The sequence below is a fragment of the Equus caballus genome, chromosome 25, assembly GCF_041296265.1.
Source record: "Equus caballus isolate H_3958 breed thoroughbred chromosome 25, TB-T2T, whole genome shotgun sequence".
NCBI lineage: Eukaryota > Metazoa > Chordata > Mammalia > Perissodactyla > Equidae > Equus > Equus caballus.
Genome location: NC_091708.1, coordinates 15846709 through 15870378, shown reverse-complemented (window position 1 = coordinate 15870378; position 23670 = coordinate 15846709). Strand labels below are relative to the sequence as shown.

The 23670-nt window shown below is 41.4% G+C and overlaps 1 protein-coding gene across 5 annotated transcripts in view; it reads right to left on the bottom strand.

Moving 5' to 3' along the window:
* Nucleotides 1-1786: 1786 nt before the first annotated feature.
* Nucleotides 1787-23670, bottom strand: part of PLPPR1 (phospholipid phosphatase related 1) — a 263835-nt gene continuing 241951 nt past the window's right edge. For all 5 annotated transcript variants that reach the window (XM_070250788.1, XM_014735931.3, XM_070250789.1 and 2 more), the window contains 4 exons: nt 17117-17367; nt 13692-13868; nt 8201-8332; nt 1787-2916 (listed from right to left, as the gene is read on the bottom strand). In XM_070250788.1, the coding sequence (XP_070106889.1) occupies nt 2884-2916; nt 8201-8332; nt 13692-13868; nt 17117-17367 (593 nt within the window). In that variant the 3' untranslated portion in view covers nt 1787-2883. The remainder of the gene's footprint in view (nt 2917-8200; nt 8333-13691; nt 13869-17116; nt 17368-23670) is intronic.

Here is a 23670-nt window from a genome sequence, read left to right as displayed (position 1 = left end):
TAATTATATATTAATTTTTTTGTAGTTGTTTTCCTTTTCTTCCACTTGACTCTAAGTTTCATGTGGGTAAGAAGTAGGTCAATTTATTTTGTTGCATATTGCCAGTTCTTAGCATGATTTTAGAGCTCATTAAGTACTCATTGAGGGAATGAATGTATCAATTCATCTTGGACATCTGGATCAAGAACTAAGATGCAAGCAAGAGGTTGGGTGTTCACTACAAAGTTCCCATGGTAGTCAGGGGATGCTGGCAAATGATAGACTAGGTCTAGTGCTCATCTTGAATTAGCAGGGCAGGAACAGTATAATAGTGTTAACAGTTCCTACTTCTTAAAACAAACTAGGGCAATCTGGTAGCCGATGTATCTGCCTCCAAGATATTTAACACTCTTGAGAGGTTCTGGGAGCTGCGGACAATAGGGAAATCAGGCCAATTTTTTGAAATGGAAATGCTACTCCTGCTATTCTGCTCTTTAAATCATCCCAATGATAGCCCCTCCCTCTCCTTCTGAGGATGGGATTACGCCTGTTTGTGTTCTCTGATTCGGATACGCAGTGTACAGCCCTTCTGTCTATCACAGCCCTAGGGGGAGAGGTTTGGAACCTCCCGAGAGGCCTCACATGTTCATAACTGATGTGTGCAGCTCTCTCACCCTTACCGTCTCCATCTCTAAACAGCTACCTTCAGGCCCCGTTCAAATTCTCTTTATTTCCAAATGAATCGCAGTCTCCTTCAGCCAAATTAGGAGAAAGCCTGGAATCCATTGATCTGACAAACTTTAACTAATTGTTTGCTCTGTGTCAGGCCCTGTCCTGGGCGCAGAATCAAAGCCATGAAAGATGTCATCGGCATCCTCCGGGGCTCTCAGTCTCCTGAGGTTCCTTATGTCAGTACACTTTATGAGCTGTTCTTTTGTTCCTCCCATTTCCTCTCACAGTGAGTCGGATTTCTTAGGCTTCTCTGGGCTTTCCTTAAAAAGAAGAAAAGCTCATTGCAGAATTCATCCTCTCCGAGGCTATCATGACCGCTCGTCCTATTTAGACAAAGGGCTTTGTCCTTGGTAGGAGACCCATGTGGGAGGGTCCTGAGCCCTAAGAAATGAATCTCAAACGGCAGGCTGGAAAGGTCAATGTGAGGCCTGTGAAGAGACGTGGGGCTAAAAGGGGCAACGGTTGCCATGGCAGAATGGAAAGATCAGACTGGCTCAGTGATCCCAGGGATGTGAGCCCAGAGATCCCCCTTAGCTCCGAGTGCCCCAGTATGGTGTCCCGTGGAGCAGGACTCAGTCATGTACCAATAGCCCCCAAACCCAAGGCCAGGAAATTGGAGTCTGTGGCCAGAGCTTTTGGGTCACTTCTGATAGGCCCTTCCAGCTCAAAAGGGGAAAGAAGTGTGGAAGGATAACACTTCATCAACTTGACTTGTGTTCTTGGAAATACATCTGGTAGTCAGACATTTAAATGGACTCTCGTTGTGATGGGAAATGGGTAATGTAAAATCAATATAGCCTTCCAGCATTTTTCAGAATGTCTTATCATGAACACTGAAATAAAATTGAGCTCTCATTCCCTTCATTAAAATAATTTCAAGAATTCTTTTATTTTGCTTAAACACACCCACCCACACACTCTCTCTCTCAAGAAATGATGATTGGTCATGCCTCCAGGATTTATCTCAGCAGGCATGCAACTGAAAAGTATAAACATTTATTGAGGTCACTTCATTGTGACTCTCCAAATACCTTTGTCCCGTGGATGAAACGTAAACAAAGGACATGAGCCAGAATACATTTTGTGATAACTTTTTTTCTTCTCTTTAGAAAAAAAATATGTACAAAAAAAGCTAAGAAGAGCCAACATGGAAGTGTCAGGAAAACATTCTGATCGGTACAGACAAGGGCGCTCCTTCTCTCTGAGGAGTTACACATTAGTTATTACCATGCTAGAAAAATGAGATGCAGTTAAAATTCTAGAACAATTAAAAGCCACAAAGTCAAGCTGTTGCTCTGGGGCTCTAGGGTGTAGATGCTCTGATAGCCTTTCTGTAAAATAATACTGTGCAAACTGTAAAATATTCATTTTCATATAAAGTCCATACAATATGATATACAAAACTGTTGAGTTGACATGGGAGGCTGGTGCTGGCTACTTTTTGGAAAGAAGGCCGCAGTGTCAGCTGCTTGTCCAAGGACATAATTCCAGAAAGATCTGAAGTTTCTTAGATGGGCGAGGCCATGATCTCAGAAAGAATCATATAATCCCAACACCCCTCAAATCCAGGATTCTCTGCCAATTGTTTGTGTCACTAGGTGACTTCATTAATAAATTACTTTAACTTAGAATGCAATAACATGTTAAGAGATCAAAACACACAGTTCTTTTTGAAAGTAACTATTTCTTTCTGCACAATTGATTTTGAGATTTACCATTAACCAACATTCTCCTCCCTGCAACTCAAAAGTTAACTTCCATTAAAATTCAAAACTTCTGGAGGAGGCAGAAACTGTGGTAATAAAAGGTTCAAATGAGTTGTTATATTAATTTTATTTCCGTGTCTATAAAACCAAGAAAAGAAGGTTTGTGTACAAATATCACAAAACAACTTCAACCATTGAATAAATGTGGTTCTTCAATGCACACTTGAACAAGAAGAAAATTTTGTTGGTTTAAAATTCTGGCATAAATATATTAAAGCTGACCAAAAAAAAAAAAAAAAATCAGAGCAAGCTACATCACTTCCTCATACAAAAATGTACAAAACATTAGCCTCTAACTAGATAAACATAATACTTGTCTTCACAGTTTGACATCGCGTAACTGTGTCTTGAAGTATTGAATTGGAAGGTGATTAAAAAAAAAACATCTCGTGACACGTCAGCCGTCTCAGGTAACTTCGGTCATGGAGGCAGAGTGATTCTGCAAACACAAGCAGATAAAATCTTAGGTTTGGGTTGATTAACTCATGCACACCCTCATTCTTCCCTGAATATCCCCTGTATTCTTCTCTCCTCGAGTTTGCACAGGCTGTTCCCTCTCCCTGGTATGCTCTTCCAAGGCCTCTCCAATTGCTACCTCTTCTATTAAATCTTCCCAGATTTTTCAACCAAAATCAGATCCTTTCTTCATCTAAACTTGTTCACTATATAACTCTGTCTTACATTATACTTACTCAACTATTTTTTCTTTTTTGAGGAAGATTAGCCATGAGCTAACTGCTGCCAATCCTCCTCTTTACACTGAGGAAGACTGGCCCTGAGCTAACATCCATGCCCATCTTCCTCTACTTTTTATGTGGGACGCCTACCACAGCATGGCATACCAAGTGGTGCCATGTCCGCACCCTGGATCCAAACCGGTGAACCCTGTGCAGCTGAAGTGGAACATGTGCACTTAACCGCTGCGCCACTGGTCAGTCCCTCAACTATTTTCTAATATAAACATCGAAGGATCTCAAAGTAACTGTAGCTACATCATACATCTTTTTTAATGTTGAAGCTTTAATTTCTGAAAATTTTCCATATGATTTATTCTTTGAGTCATGAGTTACATAGAAGGGAGTATAACATTTCCAAATATTAAAAGGAGTAGGGTTTTTTGTTTTTAGGTATCTTTAAATTGTTTTTTAGAGAATGTGGTCTGTGTGATATAGATCCCTTAAAATTTCTGGAGACTTGCTTTTACAGTCCTGTGGCACGTCTATTTTCATATACTTTGAGGAGGATTACATACAATGCACATTAGATCAACCTTATTAATCATCGATATCTTTACTATACTTTCCTTATTAATTACAAAGAGAAATGTCTTAAAATCTCTTACTATGATTGCAGCTTTGTCCATTTTTCTTTGTGATTCTATCAAATGTTGTTTATATGGCTTGTTTACATAACCCCTACCTCTTTTGTCTATGTAACTTGTATATATAACCCCCACCTTTTACAGGCCCAAGGATTTCTCTCTTTTGTTTCATCTTAAAACCCCCAGTCCATGGAATTGGCAAATCACCTTAAGAAACTGTGGCTTTAGATCTAACTGATTATTGTGGGTTTCCTGACTCCAGTTTGTTTTTTAGCACACTAGAGATTTATGTTATTTTCTTGAGAGCTACTCTCAACTACACATTTTAGAAACTGAGTATTTGGTATTTGTTAAGGTACTTTCACCCGCCGTATTTGTGAAAATCAAGGTTTGATGCATTTCTTGCCATAATGTGAAAAATAACTTTCCTTTTTATGTTTTTATTCTTACAATATGCTTTCTGAAGATTTTTTTCATCAATACTTCAGTCATTTATATGTTTATAAGATCCCATTTGAGAGTTGGTGGTAAAAACAAAGTAACTCAACACGCTAAGATAGCTAAGTGGGTGATTTGGGGCAGATTTCTTTAACTTTCCAAGTCTTTTTTCCTATTTATAATATGAAACCTATAATAGCACTAGTTTTGAATCAAGGGAGCCATTAGAATTCCTCTGGGAATATTTTCTTAAATATAATTTTTTTCACCCCAGAATTGCTGAATCAGAATCTCCTGGAGTCAGGTTCCAGGCATCTAGGTCTCAGCAGAGACTGGATTCTTCTTTATTTCTGTTAAAGAAAAAAAACGTCTTCTTTCCTCCCATCCAAGACATAGGGAGACTTTGTACCACACCCAGCGTGAGTTAATTGTTTCATCTCTAACTTAACTCTTTGTTAACATAAACTGTGTTCAACAAGGACACCCATGTTCAACGCTCAGCTTGGTTGCTCAGGTGACTGTGAGGTGGGGATGCAGAATGTGGAGAGCTTGAAGCTCGTCTCTTTAGGATCACAAGGACTGTGGAATCTAGAAGGCGGTCTCTACGAGATCACAATAATGCCAGAGGATCACAAAATAATGCTATGGAAACTTAACCATTTTTGTTTTGTTTGGATTCTATAATTATTTACTTTTTGGTTTCTCTTAGTACTTGGGAAAGATTTTAGAAAACGCACTCTGTCTCAATCAACCAAACTAAGGGGAATCATGGGAGGCAAACACTCAAATCTGAGCTGAAGTTTCAGAGAGGAAGAAAGAGCACAGTAGCTCTGGGGGCTCCACGTGGTGAAGGAGAAAGAACATCTCAGGAGAAAGGCAAGGAGGGGACTGGGGACCTTCCGTATCCAGACAGTCTTCTCTCCGAGGTATTTTGAACAGTAGGATGGATCTCCCATGGGTGAATGTGTGCTTTGAAGAGAGGGTCATATCTTCTCCCAGATCCCAAAAGGTCCTCTTCCTGGGAAGATGCTTCTATCCTAGAAATTACAAAGGAGCAGCTTCTAACAGAAACCCTGGCTGTTGGAGTTACACAGGCAGCTCCTGCCTGCAGGGGAAGACACAGGGCACGTTTATCTTGGAAGAGCTGTAGCTCAGTTCACACTCACCAGTTCGGTGCAGTTCAGTTCAAACACACTCTCCTCCATAGTCCATATTCAATGCTGAGAGTTGCAGATTTCAAAAAGGAATTTCCCTTGAATGAAATCTCAGGCCATGTGGCGTAGTAGAGCAAGCAGAGCCTTTAGAATTAGATGGGCCTGTGTTTTAATTTCCACTGGGTGACCTTGGGCATGTTACTTAAACTCTCTGTGCCTTGCTTACTTCATCTATAAAATAGGATAATAATGCCAATTGCAGGATTATTATGAGGATTGAATGTGATGACTTGCAATAAATGATCATTTTCTTTTATTGACCAACAAATAAAGGTATATCTTTGTAACTATCCATGTGGAAACATTTGATACTAAAAGCAGATGTTTGGTTTCTTGAATCTTCCACAACTGGGATGGAAGACATCACTTGAGAGGCAACACTTTCCATCCAGCTTCCTGTAGCTTTATTTTCATTGGCCTACAGAAGTCCTGTTCATCGTTTCGCATAAATTTCTATTTTTCATGGAGGTTTAGATAGTATCGATGCTTTGATTTTAGGTTCTTGGTTTTGACTAAAGTGTCCAGTTCAGGTTCGGGTTCTGGGCTGCATCTATCCACCCATTAAACATTTATTTCACATCTAGTGGATGCCAGGCAATATAGAGAGTGACTAAGACATGATTCATAAGGTCTAGATCCTCACAGATCTCCAAGTCCTTGGGGGAGGCAGATATGAGAGGACACTATTGGCATTAACTTTGAGGGGCAATCACACGAGTGGCCCAAGCCTGGTATTCAAGAAAGGCCTCAAATTGTATCCAGATGAGATGACACACATGGAAACAAAGATACATCAATGGATTTGAAAGAAGTTTAACTATTGCCTGTAGTGAACAATGAATTGATATATATTTTTAAAGAATTCTTTATCTATTTTGTGAACAGCAGTTTTTGAAACTCTGTTTGGCATTTCATTTTTCAAGTGGAATCACCCAAAACATGGTCTGGACATCTCTTGGCCTAGTCAACCATTAATCACCCTGAGGGAGAAGAGAGAGAGAAGTCTGGAGAAGGCTTCACACAGAGGGCAATGCTTGAGCAGTGCTGGGCAGAAAGATGGGGTGGAAAGGAATATTCTTAGGGCAAAATGGACAGCATTTATAAGGACACAGAAACTGACACGTCTGTGAAACTCAGCAAATATTTCGGTTCGCTTTTTAAATTCACCCTTGTCTCAGTTGCTTCTCCACAAAATTAGAGGGAACCACTCTGGCTTCACGTGGTACAGAAACATAATTAGGGAAGAAAAACTAGGGAGAGCCTAGTTTACAATTTCATTACAAAGTGTCATTATTTAGCTAATTTGTCATTCAAGCTGCATCAATAGGCTATATATAAATAAACCAGTAATCAATTCTTCAAGAGGTTATTTCTAATTAAACCAAGTCAAAGTTTTCACCTTAATGCAGGTTAAGGGAAAACAAACAAATAGAAACATACTTTGTGCTGGCTTAAATGGAGAGCCCTAAATATTTCTCCCAAGATGAAAACAGCTTTATTTTTTGTTTTCTGGTTCATTAATGAAATTAGAAAGACTTCATTAAACGTGAAAAGAAATAGTCTATCTCAGAGAGATGCCTGGCAGTTAGTAATCTTTAAATAATGAGAAATATTTTATAATATACTGGTATGAAGTACATGATAATTCCACTGGGAGGTGATTGCTTTCTCCTTGCACCATCTATTAAAATGGTTTAGTAAGGAAATGCCAAATACAAACAAAACTTCAAGATAAACAGACTGTTACAGAAAATAAACACTTAGCAGGACTCAGCTACCTGAAAAAAGTGGCATGATAATAAAAACCCTGGTTTTTTTATTAGTTAGCCCTTTCTCTGTCTTAAAGAAACACTCATCCCAGTTCTCATCCGTGCTAGCTATGGGTGGCCTCGGGCAATTTAACATGGCTACCTTCGTACCTATCTTTATCTGTGAAATAGGAATTTACTATCGATTCAATATGGTTTTTGTTCAAATAAGAATATATTTGTAAAGCACCTAGCAACTGTCCGAGGCAAAGTGCTTAATACCATCTTCCGGGCTCCCTTCAGCTGGCAAGTCTTCTCCATGGTTTTCCTGTCTTCTCAGACAGAATAGATTTTTTTTCTTCATTTGCATTCATACCGTGCTTGGTGGCCTTCTGATTCAGCACATCCTATTATAATTACTCATTGATATCCACTGTTCCTGATCATCTCTGAGTTCTCTGAGGGCAAGGACAGTGTGGCTGATTATTTTCTGTATCCCTGGCATGAAGCAACGTCCCCGTGTAAATACGTGATCAGGAGGTATTGAATTGAATTTTTAATAGCTGTCATCAAAACAGCTCCCAAAACACACTGAGTTAATAACCTCTTTAATGTACTTCCACTTTACATCTTTCACTGGATGCAACAAAACCTTTTTCTTTCCAAGTATTGTCCTAGTTACTAAATCAATTGGCTTCCCACATGATTGGTCCAAATTTCATAAATGTGGTATTACCCTAGATGTCAAGGTATCTTGAAGCAGCTGGGGTTTAAGTTAATACTAAGAACTTCCTGAGGATTCATGATTGCCAAGCCCTAGAATGAATGCAGGACTACTCGAGGGAAGCTGTGACGTTCTTGAGGGACCTCACATCAGACTTTTCTTGACGCTGAGTGGATTCAGCAGTTTCGTGCTTCCAGTGGAGGAATGCATTCGTTGACCTCCCAAGATCACAGGCCTTGAGCCTGTGCGTTTGACTTGCTAAAACCGCTTTACTATACCTGTGCACTTAAGGTTTCCAGAGGGCTTTCTATCCTTGGGAAAGCCATGAGGGGTACTCCACGGGGGTCCTCGGGCTTGGGTTTGGAAGGAGATCCTTGTGTTCCTTTAAAGTTATGGACCACACACATTCCCTGCAGGATGAGGGGAAAAAAGACTGAGGTCAGACTGCAGCCATCAATGCCTGGCCATCTCTGAGGCTGGCAGGCCTTTCCCCTAGAACATCCCCACCATAGTGACTTTTTTCCTTTGAGCCAGCGGTTAGGGACCATGGAAATACCTGAAACGTCACCCAGGGTGTCTGCTGAGCCCATTCTAAGTGCTTATACATAGAAAACCCCAAAGAATCCACAGAAAAACTATTAGAAATAATCAACAACTACAGCAAAGTAGCAGGGTATAAAATTAACGTGCATAAATCAGTAGCATTTCTATACACTAACAATGAACTAACAGAAAAAGAACTCAAGAACTCTATCCCATTCACAATCGCAACGAAAAGAATAAAATACCTTGGGATAAACTTAACCAAGGAAGTGAAGGATCTATACAATGAAAACTACAAGACTTTCTTGAAAGAAATAGGCGATGACATAAAGAGATGGAAAAACATTCCTTGCACATGGATTGGAAGAATAAACATAGTTAAAATGTCCATACTACCTAAAGCAATATACAGATTCAATGCTATCCCAATCAGAATCCCAAGAACATTCTTCACAGAAATTGAACAAACAATCCTAAAATTCATATGGGGGAACAAAAGACCGCGAATTGCTAAAGCAATCCTGAGCAAGAAAAACAAAGCCGGCGGAATCACAATCCCCGATTTCAAAACATACTACAAAGCTACAGTGATCAAAACAGCATGGTACTGGTACAAAAACAGGTCCACAGATCAATGGAACAGAATTGAAAGCCCAGAGATAAAACCACACATCTATGGACAGCTAATCTTCGACAAAGGAGCAGAGGGCCTACAATGGAGAAAAGAAAGTCTCTTCAACAAATGGTGCTGGGAAAACTGGACAGCCACATGCAAAAGATTGAAAATTGACCATTCTTTTTCACCACACACCAAAATAAACTCAAAATGGATCAAAGACCTAAAGATTAGGCCTGAGACAATAAGTCTTTTGGAAGAGAATATAGGCAGTACACTCTTTGACATCAGTTTCAAAAGAATCTTTTCGGACACTGTAACTCCTCAGTTGAGGGAAACAATAGAAAGAATAAACAAATGGGACTTCATCAGACTAAAGAGCTTCTTCAAGGCAAGGGAAAACAGGATTGAAACAAAAAAACAGCTCACTAATTGGGAAAAAATATTTACAAGCCACTTATCCGACAAAGGGTTAATCTCCATAATATACAAAGAACTCACACTGCTTAACAATAAAAAAACAAACAACCCGATCAAAAAATGGGCAGAGGACATGAACAGACATTTCTCAAAAGAAGATATGAATATGGCCAATAGACACATGAAAAGATGTTCATCATCGCTAATCATCAGGGAAATGCAAATCAAAACTACACTAAGATATCACCTTACCCCCGTTAGATTGGCAAAAACATCCAAAACCAAGAACGACAAATGTTGGAGAGGTTGTGGAGAAAGAGGAACCCTCATACACTGTTGGTGGGAATGCAAACTGGTACAGCCACTATGGAAAACAGTATGGAGATTTCTCAAAAAGTTAAAAATAGAAATACCCTATGACCCAGCCATCCCATTACTGGGTATCTATCCTAAGAACCTGATATCAGATATCTCAAGAGTCCGTTGCACCCCTATGTTCATCACAGCATTATTTACAATAGCCATGACGTGGAACCAGCCTACATGCCCAGAAACTGATGATTGGATAAAGAAGATGTGGTATATATACACAATGGAATACTACTCAGCCATAAAAAAAGACGAAATTGGCCCATTCACAACAACGTGGATGGACCTCGAGGGCATTATGTTAAGCGAAATAAGTCAGTCAGAGAAAGACGAACTCTATATGACTCCACTCATAGGTGGAAATTAGTATATTGAGAAGGAGATCTGATCGGTGGTTACCAGGGAAAAGGGGGGGTGGGGGGAGGGTACGGAGGGGGAAGTGGTGTACCCACAACATGACTAACAAAAATGTACAACTGAAATCTCACAAGCTTGTAATCTATCATAACATTAATAAAAAAAAAAAAAAAAAAAAGCTTTCCCTATAAATTATAACTCACTTTTCTTTCTTTCCTACTGAGGTCCTTTCATAACTGAATCTGTTTTTACCATCTTCTCTGCTTCTTTTGCCCACGTAGAGTTTATCTGTCCCTTTCCATTCTCTCTCTTCCATCGTTCTGTATCTTTGTTTCCAGATCCAGACCTGTGAATCTTTCCTGTGACTCTTCAAACCCTGCAGAATATTTACATAAACATTCTCTACCTGGCTTTCCTCCACCTCACTCTCCAGCTCTCTCTCTCTCTCTTTTATTTTTTTTTAGGAAGATCAGCCCTGAGCTAACATCTGCTGCCAATCCTCTTCTTTTTGCTGAGGAAGACTGGCCCTGAGCTAACATCCGTGCTCATCTTCCTCCACTTTATATGTGGGGCGCCTACCACAGCATGGCGTGCCAAGTGGTGTCATGTCCACACCAAGGAATTAAACCGGCGAACCTGGGGCTGCCAAAGCAGAACGTGCGCACTTAACCACTGTGCCACTGGGCCAGCTCAAAGACATGTTTCTTCTTGATTTTTTTTTTTTTTGAGGAAGATTAGCCCTGAGCTAACATCTGCTGCCAATCCTCCTCTTTTTGCTGAGGAAGACTGGCCCCAAGCTAACATCCATGCCCATCTTCCTCCACTTTGTACGTGGGACGCCTGCCACAGCATGGCTTGCCAAGCGGTGCCATGTCTGCACCTGAGATCGTAACTGGGAAACCCCGGGCCACCGAAGTGGAATGTGCTCACTTAACCGCTGAGCCACCAGGCCAGCCCCTCTCCAGCTCTCTTATACTTCCTCCATTCAGGGAATGGGGGTAGAGGGCACAGGAGTTCTGGAGTTGGAGAGACCCTGTTCAGATTCATGGCTTATTGGTTGGGTGGCCATTGGGCAAGTTACTTATCATCGAGATTCACTTTCCTCATCCATAAAATGAGGACAGGAATATTGTTAGGGTTGTCCTAGAAGCACATGATTTGATGTGGATAAAGTGCAGGGCACGTAGTAATTGCTCAACTACAAACTTCCTCTCACTTTCATCTTCATAGGAAACAGAAATAAAGCGATAATGAACATGTGCCGCAAGTATACACCCATTCTCAGACATTGCTCTGTTCTCTGTCTCCTCTCCAAGTCTCTGCTTTGGAATGCTTCCAGTCTCTTCCAAGACATCCTTCCCCTCCCATTCCCCAGTTTAGTGTGTGAGAATGTGAGGTGTGTTCATGTGTACATGCAGACACACTGGGAGACAGTGTGGACTGTCTCCTGCCAGAGTGATTCAATAGCAGGACTGGGTCTTACATAAAGATCATTTATGGAAAACAAATTTTGACATTTGCCATCCCCTGGGAAGGCAATAACAGACCAAACAGCAACTGAGTGGTAGGAAACAGGGCTGCAAGTTACTGAGAGAAAACAAGTTTAACGTTAAAGTAGAATTTGGATATGGGCCTCAGTAAAGAGAGGACTGCACAGATTTCATCCCATGAGACTGCTCGGGACAGTCAGCACTGCTCTTTCTCTCGGGCTGGAGGTGGCTGGCTCCAGGATGGATGGACAGCAAAATTGTTTGGCTCTTCTTTGAGCCCCAACCATCATTTATGTACCATTGATCTCTCTTTGAAAACCCTCTCTTCTCCTGAAGTCACCTGTATTCTTTCCTCCTTTTAAACAGCAATTTTAGGAAAATATCCCTTACGAGATAATAAATCTCAAGATCACCTTAGCACCACTTTCCTGCAGCTTCACCCAGAGAATTTGCATTTAAGTCCTTCATCTTTCCCTCTAGAAACAAAGCCTGGATCCATGAAAAATAATTTTGAATTAGAGTGAAGCTTGCCAATTAGTGTTCTGAGTAAATGTGAGCATTCTCTGTGTACATCTTAGCAAGTAAAAAAGTTGGGAAACTCTGAGTTAGAGGTAGGGAGAGGCATATGTGGATTTTGTGTTGGGGAGGGCAAGAAGGAGGGATAGGACAAAAAGAAGTTGGTCATAGGACTGTGAAATCCATCTGTGTGTGATGCCAGTTGTAATGGGTGCTCTGGACCAGAAAGGGCAGAATGGGAGGAGGGATGCCTAGATTGTGACGGCTTCTGTCTCCCAGGGGAAGCTTGCTGAATATTATTAGGGGATTAATTTCATGTGCAATACATGAATCTCCAGGCCTGGTGATTTACTGGAATTCTTTCTGGCTGTATTTTAAATCCTTGAAGATAATTAAAAACCTGCACCTTGATGGTATGCCCATTTGATGAAACACTACACAGCAAGCAAAAGGAATGAATTATTGAAACATCCTACAAAATGAGTGAATCTCAAAATAATTATGCTGAGTGGAAGATGCCAGAAAAAAAATGATTTCATTTATATGAAATCCTAGAAAAGACAAACTAATATAGAGTGATGGAAAGAAGGTCAGTGGGTGGCTTTGGAATGAAGGGAAGGGAAAGGTGAGAGAGAAGGATGCATCTGCATGTCAAAATTGATCAAACTGTACACCTTATGTGCCATTTATTGTATGCCTCTCATACCTCAATAAAACTGTGAAAAAATAAAAACAATACAAAAAACAATAAAAATTAACTTTTTCTCTTTCCGTTCAACTCAGATTAAGGGATCTCCTAGTTGAGAAGGTGGCCAGGCCCCCACCTATTTGAGGAACGAAAGCATCATCAGAAGTGTAAAGATATGGAGAAAACTATGTTAACCAAAACTCTTCTCCAGGAAGAACATTATACATGGTTGAGAAACAACTTGTGGAAATAAGATGCCCAAGAGCCCTGTTCAGATAAAAAGAGAGGCCTTCTATAAGGTCTGGGTGCACTTAGCTGAGGGTTTTCATATTTCTGGGTGGGACATGCAAGTCTGGGCCAGAGCCGAATTGCTTGGGATGCTGGAGAAGGGGCAGTCTGCTTCCACCAGGGCTCTTAGTTCTCTGCTGTTCCCTCAAGCAACACTTAGCTTCTGCTCCTAATACATCCTGAACAAATATTTAAAGAACATTGGTTTGAAGGTATGCCAAATTACTAGTCTGCCCAGCCCCAGTCCGAAGTCCAGTGTTGAAAGAAGTGGAGCGAGACATACATCATAGGCACTCCGCCCCCTGACCCCCAGAGGGAATGTGCAATCATATTTCTGAAAGAAGAAGAGCTTTAGAAATCATTCCTGCAGCAAGAGAACGCATAATACTCGGAGAATAATTGCACCTCACAAGGCTGGGGTCAGAGGCACACGGACTTAGACTGTGAAGTCTTCAGAGGGCATGAGAGGGAAGCTGACCCACCAGAAAAAGGGCGACAGCAGTGCCCAGGATGAAGCCCGCGATCACGTCGGAGCAGTGGTTCCGATACTCAGACACCCGGTTGAGGCCTGTCAGGAAGGCTGTGCAGAGGGTCCCGAGGCACAGCACCGGCTTGGCCAGTCGACTGCTCTTCGTCTTGATTGTGCTTGTGATGTACATCTGCAGGAGGACAGAGACAAGTGAGTGACTGGGCAGCCTCTTCACACGGTGCATATGCACACGTGTAAGCACACACGCCAGCACATGCAAACAGGGGCTGTGCCAAAGCAGCCATGCCAAATACTTGAACAACTCCACTCAGCTACTTGCTAACGAATGTGGGCAGGAAACTAGTGCAGCAAAACAATGAATACATATACATGAATCAGGGTGTTGTATTCTAATGGGCATGTGAACAGAAATTACAGTGAGAAAAAGATTCAGAACATGCAGCTTTTATGCAACAAATTACAGAAGCATTTGGGGTATTAGGAAACCCATGTAAGATTCTCAGATACCAAATAAACCTTCTACGAGAATGAATTTTATAGAGAAGGCCAGGTAGGTGAGCGGCTGCACATTTTACTTTTTGCGTCCCCCACAGTTCTAGAAGCTTCTTCACACTTTCAGTCAATGAATACAAAAGCATTGACTGAGCAGTTGATTGACTGAATTAGAACTTCAAAACCAGTGTGTCACACAAATGGGTTTCAGTTGTGCTGGGAAGTTGGTTCCCACATTCCTGGGGACAACTGTGATCAGCTCTATCCATTCATTTAGTCTAGTGTGTTTTAAAATATTAAACTTTTCTGTATTTGCTAAGATATCCAAAAGGTTGGGAAGACCTGAACCAAGTAAAGGATGATGTAATTTGTGACCCTTGAGATGCAGACTGTTCTTATGTCATTGTGAGGGGCTGGGTAAGACTGAAGTTTCATATGCTCAGTTATCAAATGAATCCTGGTGGCCTGGAGTTAGGAAAATGTGCTTCTTTCAAGAAAGTAATTTGTTAGATCACCTTTGAAGATGATTACAGGAGACCACTAGAGGGCATTATTGATCCATCATTTCTTAACAAATGTGATAAATGAATTTGCGACCCTGAGAAACAGTATGCTGATGCTTAAATTACAGTCTACAGTGTGGCTGGACGGCCTGAACGCATCCAAGTTCAAATAGGGGCATTTTACAATGTTACAATGGAAACTTAACTTCCTAGAGTGATGCTTCAACACTGGTGTGAATACAAAAAGATGGGATTCTCTTCACTGTATGTAACAGACACCCTACAAAACTGGGGTTAGATCTGTTAATAAACGACAGCATATCATTAGACCATTCCGAGGCTGTGTAGGAAATGTTACTTAACATTTATACTAGATATATGTAAGTTTATTTTTTTACGCTTCTATATTGTTTTTAAATTATATCCTTTATAAATCTTTCCTGTAAGATTAAAAGCTATTAAAAGCCTGGGCCTATGGTTAGTTAGTATTCTCCACAGTATCAACTAATACTCAGGAGATATTTGTTGAGTAATTTCTGAAAGCACTTCACACATAATAGGGGCTCAGAGAATGTCCACACAATTGGAATCTTGTATTGGGGTTTATCTGATTATAGTGTGTCTGTGGGGCGTGATCTGAATTGGATTATATCTGACTTCTTGAAAACACGTGCTATAGCAGCATTTCTTCTGACAGAGCTGACCAAACATACTTCTTTCTTCCTAAAAGAAACCTGTATCTCATTTGATGAGACACTAGTTTTTATGAGTAACAGATCTATTTTTATAACGGTGTTGTAAAATTAATTTCACACAGCAATGACTTGAGTTTGATAAAAATTCAGAGAAAGGGGCAAGAGTACACTGCTTCATATAGCTTAGATTCTAGAAATTTAGGACAAATCGATACTTTGAAAAATGGAAAATACGCTGAATGTCTTAGAGGACTTTCTTTGTTTAAAAGCTATCTTGGCATAATTTTTTTTTTTTTTTTTTTGGTGAAGCAAAGAAGCCTCATCGAGCTACTACTGATCTGTTTTGTAAGTTGAAGCATCTATATTATTTACATTCATGTTTCCTTAATGTGGGGGCAGCTGAAATAACTTTTATCACGTATTCATTAAAGAGTAGATTTAAAAGGAATAGCTAGGAAGACTTATTTTGGCTAACTGATGGTTGACAAGTTTATCATACAGATGTGATTCTGTAAATGGGACACACAGGAACCATTGTTTTAAAGAGAATATTCAGCAATTTATTTTAAACTCTACTAAATAGTAGTCGGTCACCTTTCTTCCACCCTGAAGGTAAGTATTCAGGGGAATGGCCCAGACACTCTTCCATCAGAGCCCAACTCTCAGTAGAGAGTAGTCACTCCCACGGGAGGGGATGGGAACAAGTTTCCCTGGGGGTGGGGCAGGGGCGTGCTCAGAATCTCTGGGAAGAGCGGATAGTTTGAAAGGAGTCTTTCCTCTGCCTTCTCCTTCCCTCAGCTTTCATTGAGAATCTCTAGACTACTCATATCCTGAACATAAAATAAGTTGAAGTAAGGAAAAGTGTGTTTTCAACCAACAGCTGCTCTTCCCCAGGTAAATACACCTCATAGCCAGCCTTTGCGCTGATCCCATACTTCTCACACTCAGTTCTGAGGAAGCATAGACCAGAGAAAGGTGAAATCGTTTCCAAAATGCATACAATCTAAGAGTGGAAAAACAAGAGGGAGACCATTGTTTCTTCTTGCATTTTAAGACTGTGACACAGTTTAGGTTTTCTCTGATGAGAGCAAAAAATTTAAAGAGAAGATTATGAGAGGTGGGGGCAGCCAAATCCTGTGTGATTTGGGGAGCAGAGAGACGTGAACTTTTGGGTGTTGGGGGTCTGGTGGGATCATCCATGTCTCCCGGCAGAGTGACGGAGAGGAGTGTGAAGAGCTGAGGAGAGCTATCTTCATCCCGGGCCTGCTGCACTGCCGGGCAGCCATTCACATACACACACACACCTGCAGAATTACAGGGAGATGTGAGAAAGGTAGGCTGTTCTGGAACCAATCAGAAAGTTGGCAAAGAGTGCTGGGACAGTGAGAGAATCCCAGACATGGTGCCGGAGCCTGGGTCCCAGCTCTGACTGTGTGTTCTCAGCTATTGTCTAGGACCTCAGTTTCTGTATCTGTAAAATGGGAGGATTTGACTAAGTGATTATCAGCTTTCTTTCCAGAACGAATATCCTGTGGCAGGCAGGATATGACATTGGGATGTTGGGGGCGCGGACAACAGCATGATATAATACAGGAGAAACATGTTATAAGGAGGCTTTAAAAATCACTATAAACGACAGTGATGAAAGAAGTGAGGCGAGGGGGACAGAGAGACACAAATCTCAGCCCAAACTCGACTTGGGCGAGAGGCAAGGCTCACAGACTCACCGTGGCGTATAAGGCGGAATAAATGCTCAGAGCAGCGTGTTTGGAGGGAAAGGATCTCCGAGCCTTTTCTATCACATCCAGGTCCCCAGTACAGATGTTCCCGTTGTTTATGAACTGGTGGTGCGCTCGGCAGTCTGTGCTGGTGTAGTTTGGCTTGCACACTGTCAGGAAGTACGGCGTTAGGTGTCCGGTGACCACTTGTCCGGCGTTTACAAAAATGTCAGTAGCAAAAAGTCCAAATGCGAACACCCCTATAAGGAGATTTAAAATAATTAGGAATGGCAACATGCACCTTTGATTGGTTTTGTCTCTGAGAGGGAACACAGTGGTGAGCGTCCACGACAATCTATCAAAAAGGTCCTCCTCAGAGTCAAATCGTCCCCTCACCTTGATCTTTCCAGGGAGTGGCGCCTGCTTCCCAGACCACTATTTCTTCCAAATTGAGGCATTCTGCTATTAGCATTTTATTGTTTTGTATAAGTAAACTAGAAGCAGCATGTTCTAATGGAAAGAACTTGGATTTTGGAGTCATGTAGACCTGGGTTCCAGTCCCACTTTTGGTGACTCATTCACAGTATAACTTATTTACCTTCTCTGAACCTCAGAACCTTCAGTTACAAAATGGTTGGGGGGAGCGAAACCTCAGAAAAGAGTTGGAAAGATGAAATAAGACAGGTGCAAAATGCCTGCTATGTGGCCCGGCTTTAAGTAGTTACTTATCATCAGTTCTCTTTCTTTCTACAGAAAATATATACTCCCTGGTCTTGTTTGGAAATGCAAACCCTCCTCAGAGGAGTTATCTACAACAGCATGGCCGATGAGAGTGAATGAGGTTGTTAAGGAGTTGCCCCTAAAAGAGAGAAACAAGGTTATTCCAGAAACCTTGATTGAATTGGATGTTTCATTTGATGTTGGAAAGAGAAAATGAGAAGAAAGGCAGAGTGTTAAAGATGAACATTGTTGACTATATTAGCTTCCTATTACTTCCGTAACAAATTACCGCACACTGAGTAGCTGAAAACAACACAAACTTATCCTCTTATAGTTCTGAAGGTCAGAAGCCCAAAACAGGTTTTACTGGGCTAACATCAAAGTGTTGGCAGGGCTGTGTTCCTTCTGGAAGCCCCAGGGTAGAATGAATTCCTTGCCGTTTCCAGCTTCTAGAAGCTGCCTCATTCCTTTCTTTGTGACCCCCTTCCAGCAATCATGTCATTACAACCTATGTTTCCATTGTCACATTTCCTTCTCTGACTCTCCTGCCTCCTTCTTATAAGGACCCTTTGATTACATTGGGTCCACCTGGATAATCCAGGACAATCCCCTCCTCTCAAAGTCCTTAATTTAAGCATGCCTGTAAATTCCCTTTTGTCACATGAGGTAACATATCCATAGTTTCCAGTAATTAGGATAGGGACACTTTGGGATAGGGACACTTTGGGATAGGGAGGCATTATTCTTCCTACCACATTGGCTTTGCTGTTTGGCTGAAAATCCTGTGGATAGGCTACATTTCTTAGATTTAATCTGTTCTCTGGTAAATTCCACAGGATTAGGCCCATTAAGCTTGAACATGGATACGCAGAATTCCTTATAGGAAGCTTCACCGTGAATTCTTCCAAAGCCTATACAGTACATCTATAGATTATCTGTGGACTGTTCTGTGAAATATATCAGGAGGGGATGCGCAGAGCCAAGGTATGTACAAGTCACTTAAAAGGATAAAGAAGACTTCAAATGCAGCTCAATTATGGAGGAAGTTGGCAAGTGTGAAAGGCAGAATTAACCCTCATAAATGTCACGGGTCGGGTAGAGTTTCAATTAAATTCTTCCCAATTTTGACAATATTCAATGTCCTGAATCTGAAAATTGTGCTGATGTCAGCGCCCAAAAGTTAATCCATTATAGCAGAAGTGAAGACAAGTTTGGCTGAAACCTTCATCTGGTTTTCATTCTGATCTGTATTGATTGCTATAATTTTCTTTTTTGTGGCTTTGCCAGGATGTGCTTTATCACACGAGAACTGGCTCTTTTAATGGCTTCAGCCAGCTCACCATCATAGGGTCTGACCTCTGAGAGGAGGCATTCATTGATCATTCGTGGCGATTTTCAAGCCCAGGTGCTAGAAGTCTGAATGGATAGGGATTTTTTTTACCTCTTCAATCAAAGACCAGGTCTCTGGTGTTTTCAAGGGGTAATAAGTCTGTCTTCACACTTTTCCAGGAAACTAGAGTAATTTATGATTGAAAAGGGGAAAGCGACAGCATTTTCCTCTGGCATTTTATTTGTCAGAAATGCTTCCAATTAGGGCAGGCTTGTTCTTTCTGAGACCACAGATTTCTAGGCTCCTCGCAGCAGCGTCTGAAGTGCCAGCTCTGTGGTCAGAGTCACTCTGTGACGGGCAGCTTTCCTCTTCACTGTCATGTGACACCTTGGCTGAAAGTTGCTCTCCTCTCTTCTGTCTGCCTCTTCTGGATTATGTCTGCTTCTCCTGATGGCTTAACAAGCATCTTCCTTCCACACATTTCCTCCTGGTGCATTTGTTCGCACTTCAGAAGGCCACTGTGGCAGCCTGGGGAATCCACGTGCCTGGCCCAGGCCATGCGAACAAAAGGCACCGGAACCTGCAGGAGTGACGCACAGACCTCAGATCCTACGGGGCTTTTGAAAGGAACTCCAACCATTTCTCTGTTCTTCATCCTGAGCTCCTTGTGTGTGTTTCACAAGCCTCAGAAGCTAAAAATAGCTACTTTTGTCCTGAGATTCAGGTGGACTACCATTTACGCTCTCCTGTATTGCAAGGGAAGATTTGAAGGAGATGTTTTAAAAATGTCTATATACCCTAAAATTGGTGACTAAAATTCTTTAAGTGAGATTATATTTTTGACATTTTAACAGACACAGTTTTCATTCCTGTAACCCTTGCTAATGGGTTCTGTTTATCTCATGGCTGAGCGCCCCACAGCTTCAGGGGAGCTGGTTACATTTCTGAATGGATTTACAGCAGACGCAGAAGTCTAAAAGTAAAGTGCTCTTGCTTTGCCAGAGCTGTGTGCTTCAGACACTTGTTGTTGTGTGGCTTTGTTTGTTTGGAATTCTAAAAAGCCTTGGATGGGAAGAACAAGTGGCATGGTCTGGAGAATGAGACCACTGAGTTTCTAAAATCAGCCCGAAAGCAGGGGAGGATGCAGCAGACAGAACCCTGCCTGGTCTGGCTGAAGGAGTGAAGGGGCACTGCCATGCTCCCTGCCTCATGCTGGTTGTCAAACTCCACGGGCAGGCAATAGAAATCTCCAGATTGAATTTTGGAAATCCAGTTGAAGTGTATCCTGTGCCTCTTAGGCTGTAGCTCAGGAGCCCTGCAAGCCTTTTAGAGATGTTTCGCATCCAGCATGGTATCAGAGCAACAGGGTCCTGCACCAGCAATGACAGAAGGAAGGTCAAACTGGTTAAGCCCACCAGACCCATACATTCTGGCATGGGATGGAGTGGGCAAGTAGTTGGGAATTCCCACATCCCTAAGGGGTGAGGGGCATTAGAACGCTGAGAGGACCACGAGGCTAGAAGAATCATGGAATTAGGACAAAAAGACTAGTATCTGTTGATGATATTTGTGGTCCCTGTCATGATGAGATAGATCAGCCAAGGAAACCTTTGCGGCCTAAAAGAACCTGACCCCCATCAGGCAAGTCAAAGCATGAAGAAAGAGGAACATGAAGGTGTTAAAAAGTCCTTATTTTTTTCCTTAGGATTTTACCTGGATCCGTCTGACCTCAGATAGAATGTCTCTGGACAGGTTAGGATCTCTGATCACTAGTAATTTAGGACATGGAGGTAAGACTCTGTGACTTGGTCCCTGCTACGGAATCAGTGCAGGGTTCCACCCTTTTTCTCACAAGAAGGTAGTAGTAGCACAACCAGGAAATGTGCCTCGTGAGGATCTTTGTAGCCAGAGATAACTGGTGTGCTTGCAAAGGGTAATAAGGCTTATACCAGGATACCTTTAGGCCTCCCAAACAAAGAAGCGGTCAGAACACATAACTGCTCATTGCTGAGCAGGATCCTGTTGCTTTCCGCACAGGAGACCTTCCTTAGGAAGCATAGACCCGGAGTAGACCCAGCTTAGGTAGAGTGATAATTAGCAGGGACTGGGGAGTGAGCAAAGGAAGGACTGACTTCCTTTTAGGCACAGAGAACCTGTGACTTTAGGGGGAGCCTCTGAACTGAAGGCCCATTGTTCTATGTTAAATTATAAATGCGTAATTTTCCAATTTAAAATGGCACCTTGCTGACAGCCTCTGATAGAGCATCTCTCAAGTGTCCACTACAATATATATGAAGACAGTGAAAAAAGATGGAAACTCCTAATTCCAATCCAACGGGAATCAGTGAGAGGTTTCTTTCTGTCACACACACGCAGCTTTACCTCGTGGAAAACTCAAGCTTCTTCTCGGAAGACAGAGGTCACTGGAGAAAATCTAGGGAGAGATTTCCTGTCTCTCCTACTGTCTGGCCCCCAACTCAGAGATCCAGAATTTAGACTACTTAGCAAAAACGATTGCTGCCACTCCACTGGATGAGTTGTGCTCTTTGAATTTGCCTGGAGCTGTCTCCTCTCCTCCCTCATTCTTCTAAATGTATGTAGAGACACACCGCTGCACAATGACTAGGCAGGAAACGGCAGGGGAAAGGCCTTGGCATCCTGCTTCAGAGAGGAAGAGACGTGCACGCTCTAGAGAGCAGTGCATGCTGAGCACTGTAGCTTTGTGTGCACCCATCTTTATAGCAGTGGGGGTAGGAGGAGATGCCAGACCATTGGATTTGATGAGCTCTAGAAAGCCTGCTAACTTAGGTTTGGACTTGGTGCTCTGCACACCAACCTGCTCTCAAGCTTAAGCTCTGAAGAGAGGGCCAAGAGCAAGTCACACACTTTTATCTGTTAATGAGCACTGAATGTATATAGATCTTGCCCCACTGAAGAGTGAACAGGGGTGGTTGCCAGAGGCAGGGGGTGACAAAGGCAGGGGGGTGGGCAAAATGGGTGAAGGGGGTAAAATTCCAGTTATAAAATAAGTCATGGAGATGTGATGTACAGTATGGTGACCATAAACAATAAAACTGTGTTGCATATTTAAAAGGTGCTAAGAGAGTAGATCTTAAAAGTTCTCATCACAAGAAAAAAATTTTTGTAACTATGTATGGTGATGGATGTTAACCAGAATTATTGTGGTGACCATTTTACAAAATATACAAATATCAAATCATTATGTTGCGCACTTGAAATTAATATAATGCTATATGTTACTTAAAGCTCAATTAAAAATAGTGAATAGGGAGAAACAAACAATCATGTATTACATAGGGTCTTGGAAAAAATACTCCTATTTTAGACTAGTATGGTACCATTATACCTCTTTTTTTGTATCCCTTGTCCTAGAAGGAATTTTACATTTGTGTGATTATTCAGTAATGTCCATCTCTCCCATTAGAATAGTAGAACACATTAGGTCTTTAAGAGCAGAGAACACATCTCTTTTTGTTTAACATTGTCTTCCAAGCACCTAGTGTCAAATGTGGCACGTTGTAAACATTTAATAGCTATTTGTGGAATCAATGAATGAATTGCTTAAGAAACCTCAGAGAAGGTTAACAGGAGAAGAGGAAAAAAGTACAAAAGAACTTGGGTAAATTTTCTTACTCATGTCGATGTCTCACATCCCTGATGCTACTGAACACAGTGTTGACATCAAATCATTTAGCATGTAAGCTGTCAGAATCCTGTCTCTTTTTTATAAACTTCACAAAATCCAGCATACTGCTAGGCACCTAGCAAATAAAGAGAATAACTGAAAACTGGGACTTTGTAAGTGTCTCATGAGGCGGGAAACTTTTAAGTCGTAATTTGGGAATCAAAGTATTCTCCATTTTCAAGAGAGTAAGAATGAAAAAAAAAACCACCTTTAAATTGGAGTATGAAGATCCACGCTACACACGTGGAAGACTTTTTACCAGGGACATTTGTGAAGCACGATGCGTCTGGAAGTGATAACGAACTTGGGAAATACTGATGGGTACAGTTTTACTTAGACAAGCATGTCTTTGAAAGAAATATCCTCGTTTCTGAGAAGTTGCAATGGTTGTCAGCTCAAATATTAACACATAGGCACATTAAAGCATGTCTTCTACACATTTTTATGTGGAGAAACTAACACATGGGACTTTAAAAAAGAAAAGGATAGTGAAAAAGACATAAAAACCAGCTATCTGGGTTAGGTTGGTGACGGTACTCTCTGAAAAGGGGAGGAAAGTCTACTTCCTCAACCTATCTTCTCAACCTCTTATCAAACACTTCTAAAAGGACTGCTCTTGTGTCTATGTATAGCCAAACAATGCAAGGAAAGAGAGAATCAGAGAACTACTCTGTTGTGTGATATTGAGAATGCTTGTACATTTTCTTGTTTTCAAAATTTAACCAGCTTTGTGAATCTTTTGTGGTAGCTTTTCTATTATGATGTTGAAGAAACAAGGAAAGTTGCCCTCAGTTCAGTTCCTGGCCT